We start from the raw sequence: 14,790 nt of genomic DNA on the forward strand, positions 1-14,790 counted from the left end.
TGTGTCATTATGGAGGTTCTGGGATGCTTTATTTTTGAAAACATATAGGGTGTTTTCTGAAAAGGAGTTAGTTGTTTGAGTTGCTTTGTTGCAGCCGTACTGCATCAGTTTTTATGTAATAAAATTCTACAGAATTTTTTTATGTATATGCTCTTGAATCTTTCTATGGCATCCATTCAGTTGTATCTTGTTGATAAACAATTAATTTGTATGTTCTATATTTTGTTCATTCATTTATCATTTCAGCATGTTTATCAGGACAAAAAAATATATTTCTGTTTCATGTCACCCTACCATGAGGGTAGGAATGCCCTTTAATGTCAGGCGTCAAACGGACTTTTTCTGCAACCATTAGCATCAAATTGGTTAAAATTTTACCGTGATTTGTCAAAATATCCATATCATGATTCGTCAGATGTCTCAAATAATTATCGTTACCGTTATTTTTGGAAAAAAATTTAGCGTGATTCTTCAAAATCAGTCATTTTTTTATCGTCTAAAAGAAAGTGTACATTTTATCCTCATGCACCAAAAATTACCGTTAACGTCATTTGGCAATAATTTTTACCGTTATTCGTCACGAAGGTACCCCATTACGACCCTCCACCATGCCTACATGCCCTACCTCCTTGACTTTTCTTTTTAAATAATTCTACCTACCTACCTGTCTTATTTTATAATGTCTGGAGACAGGAAACAAGTATAATTATTTTGGCCTCATTGTATTATACATTTATTCATACATATGTCATATTTAAATACACCCTTGACATACAACACATGACCATGCTTAGTCTGATGCATATATACATACATGTACTAATTGTACAAGCACAGTTTGCTCTAAGAGCTGTAAAATTTAATTTTTGATCAAGAACCATTTACATATCACTACCAGGTATGATAACTGTAGATAGTTATATTATAATTTCCCTGACATTTATGTTTTCAGGTTCTGTACAATTTTCGTATGTGATATTCAGATAAAATGTGAAATTCTATGAGTTGAATCAATTAAAAATTGTTGGTAAATAAATATAGATACATACAGATTATATTTGTTTTACTTTTCTTCTGGATATATGAAGATTTGTTCATCCTGGAAACAATGAGAAAATTCAATTTTTCTTCTGATGCCCAACAAAAATGTGAACAAATCTTCATATCTCTCTTAGGCTATGGAAATGAATGTATATTATTCTAGTTTTTTGTTTGAGTATAAATATATATAGTTGAATATTTTAGGCTATTCCTAATCCATAAGTGCATGATATTACATCATGTTACATTAGTACTATAATATTATAAGACTTCGTAGGTGCATATCGTTTGCTTTCAACATTTTCTATTAGTTATTTTTTTTTTAAATCAATGCTGAACCACGAGGTTAAAGCTTTTGGTCAAGTCATCAGGGAAGTTTACCATGAACATGATAAATTTGTAGTCACATCAACTTGAAACATAGTACTGTGGATTCATTTATTTTTGTGGGTATCAATTTTCGTGGATTGAGGAAAACATGTATTTTCGTGGATATTTGATTTCGTGGTTTTGACAATCTCTGCATGCAAAGCCTATAGAAAATTTGTCATTCGTTGAACATTTGAATTCGTGGTTCACCTGTACCCACGAAACCCACGAAAATTTGTATCCAACGAATTATAATGAATTCACAGTAATCTTGTTCATTATGATGTGAACTTGTTAAATTATATGCCAAATCACAGTTTTTACCCTAATTTCACAGGTCACAGAACATGGAAATTTTGATATTGCTAGCAGTCCATGGTGTCCTATGGATGCATATTCTTGTTTGTTTTTTTTTACCTAAATTGTGTCTATTGTGGAGACAGTCATGTTGAATTATAGTGCATAATGAAAAAACGTTAAAAAAAAATTGGGTAAGGAGTTGAAATAAGGGTTACATATATAATGACAGTAAACACACATACTTTTAATTTTAGCCCAATAACTTTGCAGAAATTTTTTTTTTCTCAGTCTGATGATGTTTTTGTGATGTCATTGGACAGTCAGGGATATAACTCTATAGGGTTATTACAGAAAAATAACATACATTTGTTATTGTGGACTAAAAAGTCAAAGAACTGTGATAACATATGTATGTTACATGTTTCATAGGGACAATATACATCATTAGTTTAGTTAAAATGTATACAAGTTCTATTGATATTACTATTGTCTTTATGTATACTCAATTAACTATAGAAAGATATAACAGTTCACAGTTTGCCAATTATGCATACTACACCTATGTTATTACAGAAAAAATATGCCTGTAATAACTAAAGGGTGTTATCACAGCTTCTCTACATCACTCCAAAGCATTTGACCAGACATACATCATGCTTAATTACAATGTATTTTAATTTATTGTAAGAAATAATGACCAGAGCATCTAATGAGGTTCTGCGCAAGCTTCCCAGTAATTCCCAAGTGTCTCATATAATAAGTTACATTCCTTTAATAACTAAGCCTTGTTATTACAGCTAAGTTTATCCCTTAAAAGCCTCATCTCATTGATTTACCATGGTTAATCCAAAATGTATTAATTTAATTAAAACATTAGTTATCAAGGCTATGTATTTAGTTTCTGCGCAAAGTCTGAAGAGTTCCCTAGAGCCCACTATAGATTAAAATATTTTTGATTTATTTTACAAATAACAAACATATGTTATTACAGATTTAGAAAATTTAAGGAATAAAGAGTAGACAACTCATGAAAGTATCTGTAATAACACATGCAAGTTATTTTCTGTAATAACCCTATAGAGTTATATCCCTGACTGTTGGACCGAAATTGATTAAATTACTGTAGCAAATTCTTTTGAGATGTTATGTTAAAATAAGGAGATGTGGTACATGTATGATTGCCAATGACTAATTATTAAATCCACCAGAGTTCAAATGAAGTGGATGTAAGCAATTATAGGCAGCCTTATAACCTTCAACAATGAGAAAAACTCATACTGTATAGTCGGTCATGATTATATTTTTACTATTTCAGAAGGATAGCAATATGACAACAATTCCTGTAATTGATTTCCAGCTGTATGCTGTGGGAAAGGAAGGTCATGTTGAATTGGACAAACTTGGCTCAGAAATGTGTCAAGCATTGGAGGGAATAGGATTCTGCTATCTGAAAAATCATGGCATCCCTGAGGAAACTGTAAGTAATGATGCATCATAGTGGGGAGGAGATAAACAGCAGCCTCCCACAAAAAGTAATACTGTGGATTAAATAATTTTCGTTGGTACCTTTTTTTCCTGCATTAAGGAAAAATTGCATAACATGGGTATTTGATTTTGGGGTTTTAAAGAAGTCTGCATACAAGCCAATAGAAAGTTTGTACTGGGTTGAACATTTAAATTTGTGATTCACCTGTACCCCTGAAATCCACAAAAATTGGTATCCAAAAAATAATAATGAATCCACAGTAATTGTCATTAAAACAGGTCTATATTTTATTCTTCATTGACATACTTTGTTTATATCATTTATATTTCTTATGTTTATGATATTTGCTTTCTATATACTAGTATCTTTCCTATATAGCATATATTTTTTGTAACTTCTAAAAAAGAAATGAAACAATATCCATGTCAATACACTTCAATAATCTACATCAGATTACTGTGTCAAATAATGCTTAATGCATAAAATACTCAACCTAGCTGATATGAAATCATGCTATCCCCCACTTTTATATTAGGTTGTCTTTTTTTTTAAATTAATTTTCATAATTGACAATTGAGGAGCTATTTTGCATATTCTAAGGATTTTTAATTTTGAACTTTCCTTTATTCGGTTGATGTTGGACAGCCATGGGTATTGCACTTTTTATTTTTTTATTGTATATAACTGAATGTTCGGAAAATGTTTGTCTGACAAAAATGCTATTTGTTCAGTACATTAGCTGTCCAAAACATTTAAGTGATGTGTTTATTTTCAACTTGTCTAAAAATTTGAAATGTTTTCTGTGAAACTTGCATGCATGATTATGTTCTTTTATGGTTTTTTTCTTCAGATAAATGAAGCATTCAGCTCATCAAAAGACTTCTTTTTGCAGCCTGTGAAAGAAAAGGAAAAGTTTGCAAGATCACATAACTATAATTTTGGTTGGGTTGGACTAGAAGTTGAAAAGTAAAATAACTATATACCTTATTTACTTACTTACTGCACATACTTAAGTCCTTGGTTTGATTCTTGGCACAGATGGCAAAGACAAGTTGCCAGCACTCATTTCTGTTTTCCTCTTTTTTGCTCTTTTGTTGCCCAGTTGTAATCTTTCTCTTTCAACTCTAATTTTATTTACAAGAATTATTTCTAGACAACTGTTGTTTAAGTTTTTGAATAGTCAAAAGTTTTAACAAGTAAAGTTCTTTAATAAAAAAGTGTTGTAAAGATGAAGATGTCTAAAAACAGCTGGACTAGTTATGATCTTATAAAAAGAAATTAGGGACAAATGATTATGTATTTTCACTTTTGCAAGTACCATAAATGTTTGTTTTTCAATATGAATTAGATAAGATATATATTAAAGACATGAGCAACCCAAAATGCAATAATACCAACAAAGACATCCAACAATCGGAGGAAACGCTGAAAAGGAAAATAAAAAAATATGTTTGAATTTCATGCTTCAGAAGAGCTTTTCTAAATATACATTCATCAGGAATACTCAAAGCCAAATAAGTTGAAATCCAAGTATAAATCCTAGAATACTTGAGGAGACTTAGAAGCAAGTGAAACAAGAGAAATTTTAAGCAAGTAGGTTACATTCAATTATTTTTAAAAGAGTTATGCTCCTTGGAAACCTTAATTATATGGAAAATTGCATTGTTAGCGCTCTCATTTGTACAATTCTTGCCAGATTTTTATGAAATTTATAATATAGGTTTATATCATGAATGTCTCGGCCAAAATTCGAAAATTAGTGCTGATCAATTATTTTTAAAAGAGTTATGCCCCTTGGAAATACTGATTATATGGAAAATTGCATTGTTAGTGCTCTCATGTGTGCAATTCTTGCCAGAATTTTATGAAATTTATATCATAGGTTTATATCAGCAATATGTCTTTGTCACTTTCAATAATAAGTGCTGATCAAATGTTTTAAACGAGTTATGCCCCTTGAATATATTAATTATAACGGAAATCGTATTACATTTGTTCTGAGGCTTTCATTTCTCTTAGATGTTTATAAAAAGTTTTAAAGAACAAAAAGAGGTTTTTTTTTTTAGTTATTACCCTTGTACCTGGGATAGATAAAATACGTGCAACGCGGGGGATATTGGAACTCTGTTCTTTTAAATAATAAATTTTATTGTTACATAGGAATAAACCTTCTTCTTCTTAAGTTATTATATTTGACCTATCAACCTATATTTAGTGATAATGCATTATTATATTGTGACAGTATGATTTGAATTGTAGATTAAACCCAGAGAGACCCGTGGGAGACTATAAAGAGGCTTGGAATATGACCCCAGAGGACCATCTATTAGTATGATAGATTTACTTTCAAAATGCTCTTCTCTGTTGATATCTTTTTTTTGATGAAAGAATCATAAAGTTAATGAAAATTTCTAAATATGGTTAAGAGAAAGGTAAAAAATACTTTCTCATGTGAACAGAAACTTCTCAGGTTTCACTAGGTTTCGTACTGTACTTTGTTAAGATATTGATAAAATTTTTGACTCCCTATTTTAATGAAGCTTATATTTTACATTTTAAAAGTCTTATTCAGTCCTGAAACGGTTTGGAATGTCGCTTTTCTGCTTGCAGATAACTCTTGAGCTGTTTATTATTTATTATTTATTATTTATGTTGTTTTTTGTTGCTTTGGACTAGTATTGATGTATTTCTTCACAAATTTTTAAATATTTCAATTTTAGTTTTTGACACATATTTCAAGAAATTGGGTAATCAATGCATTTTGAAAATATTTGTTCCAAACTTTTTTATTTGATTTTTATAATAGTAATCTAAATAGTTACCATATTTTTAATCTAAATTTTAAACTTTTAAATAGGTAAACCATGCTTTACTTCATTTTAAATTTGCTGCTAAATTTTTATGCCCCACCTAGGGGCATTATGTTTTTTGGTCTGTGCGTCTGTTCCTCCGTCTGTTCGTTCATTCGTCCGTCTGTCCCACTTCAGGTTAAAGTTTTTGGTCACTTCAGGTAAGTTTTTGGTCAAGGTAGTTTTTGATGAAGTTGAAGTCCAATCAATTTGAAACTTAGTACACCTGTTTGTTATGATATGATCTTTCTAATTTTAATGCCAAATTAGAGTTTTGACCCCAATTTCTTGGTCCACTGAACATAGAAAAATGATAGTGCGAGTGGGGCATCCGTGTACTATGGACACATTCTTGTTATTGCATGCTATGTGTGAGATTCAACTTTGTATTACATGTTGTTTATATCTTAAGACTGTTCTTATGTTATGTATATGTTTTAATATTCAGTCAAAAGCTCCTTAGAGCTTGTGTTGTATATTTGACTTATGCCGAATCAAAATAAATTTTCTAATCTTATCTAACAACAAAAGAAAAACAAATATATGATCTACAGAAACAAACAACACCCACTTAATCACAGGCTCCTGACTTGGGACAAGCACATAGAGAATTGGGCAGGGTTAAACATGTTTGCTACCATGCCAACCCAGTCATTTTAAGAAGCATGATAAATTGATACAAGCTAACATTATTAAGTGCTGAGGTATTATAAAGCAAACGGAATTGTTTGCTAAGACCAATCTTGTATGAAAATTAGTTCAACAAAGCCGAATTTATTAAATGGACAAAATTAAGATATAATATGAGGCAATTGCTGAAGAGGTTCTTGACCTTGGACAAGCACATTCAAATAAATAGGGTGGTTATTGTTTTGTTAGCACTCAAATGTTTTGTACTTTCATTATTTGGGAAATTAGATACTGTAAATTCAGAAATTTTTGCATGCATTTGTTACTGCAACTGTCAAACAATGGACAAAATTGTTAGATTTATAATATTGTGATTTCAGGTAATGCTTTAATCAAATAATGATATCTAAATTTGAAATACCAGTTTTGTTTTTTTAATTTTGAAAAACCTATCCTGCCGCAATTTTTGCAATAATAAAAAAACATCGATAAAATATTTTAATTTATAGCATTGATTTTTATCAGAAAGGCTGAGCTGATTATTTTGATGAAAATTGATATGTAATGTAAATATAGGGGATACATAATATCTTCTGAAAAAAAGTTTCATCTGTTTAGCTAAATCACTTATGTTTTAATTGATTATATTAACAGAATTTTTTGAAAATTTATGTTTTAGGAATGGCCTTCTGAAAAAGTTCCTAACTTTAAACCGTCTATGCAGAAATTATTTGAGATGTGTACAGATCTGTCAAAGAGAATATTTGATGTTGTTTCAGTTGGTCTAAAACTAGATGTATGTATTAATATCTTAACTATGAATAATGTTCATTATGTAGAAACTTATAAAAGAAATGTACATTAAACAAAAATAATACTGTGGATTCATTTATTCTTGTGGGTACCAATTTTCATAGATTTAGGAAAAAATGTTTTTTCTTTGATATAAGATTTCCTGGTTTTGCCGAGGTCTGCATGCAAGCGAAATAGACAAAAAAGTGGTATCCTAGGAATGATAACGAATTCACAGTTTATGAGTTCATGAGAAAGTTGTCATACGTCCATGCTGCATTGTAAGTTTTTTCCATTAGGTATAAATGTTTGCCTATATTCCCTGTTACAAGGACTTTCAATAAAGAATATCCTCCTGAAAGCTTTTTGTACCTATTACATGTCAGAATATTTTGCCAAACTGATCTCCTTGGAGAACATGACCTGCAATTAACTTTTCAAACTCTTTCCCTCTGAAACAACATAAGCACAGTAGTCCGTACTTAGGTACTTACATGATTTATAACAAACCTTTCTTAAAGTATATGTTTATAAATTTTATAGATTATTAGGAAACTAAGGTTTCAACATCTTTAGGCAAAGTTGACCTTAGATGGATAAAGCTATTTATTTAGGTACTGCTCTTGAACTGTTATGGTTCTTATACAACCTTGGCTTTCAAATGTTTGGCGTTTAAGAGTTCCTGATAAAGGTAAATCCAGAAAAGCCCTTCGGACATATGAAATTTACAATGTTGTTTTCATTTTTTTGGCATATAAAAGTTAAGTAAGGTTAAATTACTAAATCATTTTCAATTGCAAATAGATGGTAAACACAAACTACACATCCTTTGAAATTCAGTGTTTGAATATATTTGGGGTGAGAGTTTTGTTACATGAAGGAGTCAAGAGTTTGGGTAATTTCACCATTTCACCGAATTTATTGTTCCTAGTTTACCGTTAAAAGGCTTGTATAGTCCGCGGTTTTATTCTCCAAATTGAAACTGCCAGACAGGGGTGTGGACTATAGAGTATAATAAGAGAAAAATTCAATTTCGCCAGGTGGTTTGTTTACGTTCCGCCATGTTTGTTATTGATATTATAGAGGGTGCTCTTATCATTTTTCAAACTAATAATTTTACCTAATCCATATTAATAAGTTATTTTTATTCAATATCATATTAATACTGATAAATTTAAATATTAAACGCTTGAATTACTAATTTCTCGTTTCTTTTAATGCATTGCTTAAAATAAACTGGTATCTGCTTGAATGAAAGGTAGTAAGTCATTTGGTACCCTGACCGTTTCGTACCTCTGCCATTTCGTACCCAAAGTTACTATTTCGTACCCAACATTTACCATTTCGTACCCATGATAAAAACCATTTCGTACCCTATGAGCCAAATGCATATACCATTTTGTACCTCATTGACTAAATATATGTTTACCATTTCGTATCATAATATTTGTAAATCGTTGAATTTTGTACCAAAATCGGAATTGGAGATTTGGATAACACAAATTTATAATTCAAAAAAGGAAAGATCCCTCATACAGCCTAATTATTAGTATTTAAAATGTTTTATATTTAATGCATACTGGTCCATTCAAGATAAATTAAAAAAAATCATATTTCGTACCTTGACCATTTTGTACCTCTGCCATTTTGTACCCAAAATATTTGTAAAAGTTATACTTTTTTTAAGATATAAAATATGTTTTTTTTTAAAGATATAAAACATTTTGTGATGATTTCAATTTTTTTAAAATATGACATAAATAAAATGCATCCAGCCATAGAAATTTTAATTTGGTTTTATCAAGCTGCACTTGGAAATTTTAATAGTTTTAATTACACTTTGTTTGTTTGCACGTTTTATCCTTAATTGATTTTTCAACTCTAAAAATATGAGGTTATTTAACCAACGAAGGAATAATTATCTGCAACTGTTTTTGTAGTTATTAACAGTTGTTCATATAAATCTTCCGTGCGGTACGAAATATTCCATGAGCAAGTTATTTCGTACCTTGACCATTTCGTACCTCTGCCATTTTGTACCCAAAATATTTGTAAAAGTTATAATTTTTTTAAGATATAAAACATTTTGAGATGATTTTAATTTTTTTTTAAATAACATAAATAAAATGCATCCAGCCGTAGAAATGTTATAAAGACCGATGATTGGTTTGACTAAGCAGCACACTTTGTTTGTTTGCAGGATTTATCCTTAATTAATTTTTCAACTCTAAAAATATGAGGTTAATTAACCAACAAAGGAATAATTATCTGCAACTGTTTTTATAGTTATTACCCGTTGTTTTCGTCAGGAAATGCATTTATCTTTCCTTCTAAATTCAAAAAAAGTTTGGTAAATATCTTTTTTTTCGTGTGTATTGCATATTTTCTAAAAGTATTATTTAAAAAAAAACATGCATATGATATATACATTTAGGTTCAACTACACTTTACAATAATCAATTGAATATATATCAATATTAAGGCACGCGTCACAATTTCAAATGGCACGTATATTCAATAAACATTTTTAATCCAATTAAATAGAATGCTACCTTTTTAAAACAATACGCCAGTACGGCATGTGTCTTTAGTTACAAATGTATACAAAAGTAACAAATCAGTGTTATCGGCAGAAAAGTGAACTGTTACTAAAGCGCCAGCTAATATTTTAAATAAATATCTTAAATACAAAGTTTTACAGATTTAAAAAAAAATCGTTTATTGACTTTATTCCTATTTGTACAATATCTCATAGGTGCTTTATTTCTAAATTTTAGACATTTCTCATGACCTCTACCACCTTACATTAAAAGGTCAATGAGACTGTTTTAACCAAGAAATAAAACACATATAAATCCTCCGCGATGTACGAAATGGCATACATACAAACCTTCCATGAGGTACCAAATGGTATACATACAAATCTTCCACGAGGTATAAAATGGTATACATATAAATCTTCCATAAGGTACGAAATGGCGTACATCAATGAGACAGTTTGTACCAAGAAATGAAACACTAATAAATCATCCATGAGGTACGGAATGATATACATAAAAATCTACCATGAGGTACGAAATGGTATACATGTAAATATTCCATGAGGTACGAAATGGTCAGGGTACGAAATGGTTTTTGCCAGGGTTGAAATGGGGGGTACGAAATGGTTAGGGTACGAAATGACTATAATTCGAATGAAACGGTACAAAAAAAGTAAAAAAGACAACTGTAAACCAGCTTACGATGTGTAAATTACAAAACGTAATCGGGTATTATTCGTTCTGTTTTAGTGTTTCATACTGACAAATATGTTTTGTATTAGCTTAAGACCCTTCAAACATTAATATAATAGATATATTAAACACTGTTTTACATAAGGATGGAACTGTTTTACTTTCAAAGTCGTATTATAGTGATATCTATTGTGTACGGATTTCAACTCTCACCGTTTGTTTTCTTCTTTTACACGTGCTTTTCAAACATCCGGTTTAAACATACAGAAGTTTTTAAACTTATTTTAACAATCGTGAAGTGTTCTAAAATCATTTACAAGCAGTTTCAGCTTCTGTTTGATGATGGAAAACAGGTTTTTCCAAGAAAATGCCGCAAACAACCACACACGATTTGAAATTACCGGAGTTTCATTAGACCTTTTTTAACAGTTACATAAAGTTTTTTTACCTGAAATTTCGTGGGGAGAAGGGGGTGCGGACTATGTACCAGTGCGAACTATACAAGCCCGATTACGGTATAGGTGTGTAACTCATGAAAAAGAAATATTTTAAACCAAACACTACAATGTTTTATAAAAGTGCAGTGCAGATGTTCAAACATTTATTTCTGCAAATTGAAGATACTTGAAATACCATTGATTTTCAAGCCATTTGACCCCAAATCCTACCTTTTCATTTATATCTTTTCTTTCAACAGAAGTACATAAGAAGATAGAGGGTAAACAGGCGAAACATAGGAATTATAATCTGGCAGTGGTGTTTTTATACGACCGCAAAAAATTTGTGTTGTCGTCCGAAGACATTTGGTTTCCGGACAATAATTTTAGTTTAAGTGTATGGATCTCTATGAAATTTAATCAAAAAGTTCAATACCACAAAAAGAAGGTTGAGATTGTTTTTGGGGGTGATGGTCCCAACCGTTTAGGAATTCAGGCCCAAAACAAGCATTTTTCTAGTTTCAGTACAATAACTTGTGTATAACATGTATAAATATTTTGATTGCTCTGAAATTGTAGCACAAGATTCAATACCACAAGTAGAAGGTTGGGATTCATTTTGGGGATAATTGCCCAAATCATTCAGGAATCAGGGGCCAAAACAAGCATTTTGCTAGTTTTCAGACAATAACATTTTCAAATATTTTTTTTTTTGGAGGGGGTAAAAAAATAGTTTTTTTGGGGGTGGGGTCAATTTTTTTTCCTCAAGATTTAAGAAATTATAAATTTTCAACAAAAAAAATTGGGAGTCACAATTTATTTTGCTAATTCTTTGTATATAGTCTGAAAACAGATTTACTAAGTATTGCGCAACAGCACAGTGTATTGCACAACAGCAAGAAATCTTCAATTGAATATAAATTCAAATCATATAACCATTTCAAGTTCTTTGACTACATTTATTCTGTGTCAGAAACCTATAATGTGTCAAATATCTAATTACAATCCCAATTCAGACCTGTATCAAGCTTGAATATTGTGTCCATTTTTGTCCCCACTGTTCAGGGTTGGACCTCTGCGGTCATATCCAGCTGTGCTCGGTGAAGCACATTTTTTATTTCATATTTCAGAGGCTTAAAAACTTGGATGCTTCATACTTTGTATACAGATGGGTTATGTTACAAAGCTTATGGATGTGATATGTCCTTTGTCCTTGACCTTATTTTCATGGTTCAGTAACTGCTTGAAAAAATGTATATTTTTTTGTCATGTGAATTTCTCACTAAGTATGAGTGATAGGATAACTATGTATATGGGATTCTTGCAAGGTTTACATGTATGTTAGACAGGGTTAACCTGACCTTGACCTCATTTCATGAATCTTTGATCAAGATTAAATTTTTGTGGTCAAGTCTGTATCTCAAATACTATTAGCAGTAGCTCAGCTATTTGGTGTATGGAATGATTGTAAGGTTTACATGTCTGTCTGGCAAGTTTCATCCAACCTTGACCTCATTTTCATGGTTCATTGCTCAAATTAGTAATTTTGTGTTTTAGTTCCATTCTCAGATGCTATGAGCAATAGGTCACCTATATTTGGTGTATGTAATGATTGTAAGATGTACTAGTCTGTCTGGCAGGATTCATCTGACCTTGACTTAATTGGGAAATGTTATGTTTGCATGGTTAAGTCTGTTTCTCAGAGACTACATGTGGTGAATAGATGGATTGTAAGGTTGACATCCTTATCTGGAATAGGATCCCAGTTACAGGATACATGTACCAGTACAGTACCCTAGAATGAAGTCCCTTAATAAATCTACCATCTTTTAAATGTGATATTGTACCGAGATGAAAATTATGTAAAGATGCTTAAATTTGTAGTATATCTACAGGGTATTCATCGAACTTTCAACTTCTGTTAAATTTTTAAGTGATTCTGAAATATATAGGGTGGATGATTGTCTTGAGTAAATGGTCCAAATTTTATTTTGATTTTAACCAGGAAGTTTATAAAATGACCCTATTAATACTCAACACAGTTTTGCTCTCATGACCTTCCAAGAATTCACCCAGAAACCATGAAGGGGGCTACTAGTATTAGAAGCTAATTGAAATTTTGCAGTCTAATTTAGGGAATAAAAAATCTGCCCCTCAGTTATGATAAAATTGCATTGAAGTAATCCATGGGGGAAATGATTGGGTCCCTGTTCCATCTGGCAGAGTTTATCTGACCATGACCTTATTTTCATTGTTGAATGTTAAGTTTTTGTATGTCAGATACTTTAAGCAGGTCAGTTTTATTGGTGTATGGAATGATTTAATGGTGTCTGGCAGTTTTGTTTGACTTTGACCTAATGTATATGGTTCAGAAATCAGCGTTATGTTTTCATGGTAAAGTTCTTTTCTTAGAAACTATAAGCATTTGGTTAGCTAAATGTGGAGATGGAATGATTGCAAGGCATATAATTCTGTCTGGAAGAATTTTGTTAAGGATTTGATTGTAAGGCGTACATGTTTGTCTGACAGGGTTTATCTGACCTTTACCTCATTTTAATTAAGTCTCCCAAACGAAGTTTGGGAAGACTTATTGTTTTTGCTCAGTTATTATTATTATTATTATTATTCTTCTTCCTCTTCCGCCGCTTTTAAATTTGAACTTGTCCGCACCCGTTCTCCAAAACCACTTGTCAGATTAACTTAGGGTTTCACAATATGTTAGACTAACATGTCTAGTGGTGCAATCAGGGTTTTGTTTGTGCAATGGGGTTTATAAAGGGGTACTTTGAGGGGCAAAAAGAAAAGAGAGTTTTACTAAAGAACCCTATGGGATTTTATTTTTTTAAATTTTCAAATGATTATAAATTGAAAACCGTTTGTGATAGACACAATCTTTTTAATTGAAAATGTTCTAAATGATAAAGCCCATTAAATGAAATACAGGGTAAGTCCCCAGAGGTCACCCACACCCCCTGCCATTTAAGAAAGTTCTAATACCTTGTAAGTGGTCAAGATCCCCACCCCTAAACCATATATATTTTGGTTTGTCATGCTAAGATGGTTTGAATGATATACAGGGTTAGTCCCCAGGGGTCATCCCAACCCCCTGCCATTTGAGAAAGTTCTAATATGTTGTAAATGGTCCAGATCCCCACCCCTAAACCATATATATTCTGGTTTTTCATGATAAAGCACATCAAATGAAATACAGGGTTAGTCCCCAGGGGTCATCCCAACCCCCTGCCATTTGAGAAAGTTCTAATATCTTGTAAGTGGTCAAGATCCCCACCCCTAAACCATATATATTCTGGTTTGTCATGCTAAGATGGTTTGAATGATATACAGGGTTAGTCCCCAGGGGTCATCTTGACCCCCTGCCATTTGAGAAAGTTCTAATATCTTGTAAATGGTCGAGATCCCCACCCCTAAACCATATATATTCTGGTTTGTCATGATAAAGCACATAAAATGAAATACAGGGTTAGTCCCCAGGGGTCACCCCCACCCCCTGCCATTTAAGAAAGTTCTAATATCTTGTAAGTGGTCAAGATCCCCACCCCTAAACCATATATATTCTGGTTTGTCATGCGAAGATGGTTTGAATGATATACAGGATTAGTCCCCAGGGGTCATCCCGACCCCCTGCCAATTGA

At 31.6% G+C, this 14,790-nt stretch overlaps 1 protein-coding gene across 1 annotated transcript in view; it reads left to right on the top strand.

The window, feature by feature from the left end:
• The window catches only part of LOC127724144 (uncharacterized), a 32,418-nt gene that overhangs the window by 246 nt on the left and 17,382 nt on the right, over positions 1-14,790 (top strand). Inside the window, exons 2-5 of the mRNA XM_052231018.1 lie at positions 3,026-3,187; positions 4,047-4,162; positions 5,456-5,525; positions 7,355-7,471. Of these exons, the coding sequence (XP_052086978.1) occupies positions 3,026-3,187; positions 4,047-4,162; positions 5,456-5,525; positions 7,355-7,471 (465 nt within the window). The remainder of the gene's footprint in view (positions 1-3,025; positions 3,188-4,046; positions 4,163-5,455; positions 5,526-7,354; positions 7,472-14,790) is intronic.

This window comes from Mytilus californianus, unplaced genomic scaffold (assembly GCF_021869535.1).
Source record: "Mytilus californianus isolate M0D057914Y unplaced genomic scaffold, xbMytCali1.0.p SCAF_14, whole genome shotgun sequence".
Lineage (NCBI taxonomy): Eukaryota > Metazoa > Mollusca > Bivalvia > Mytilida > Mytilidae > Mytilus > Mytilus californianus.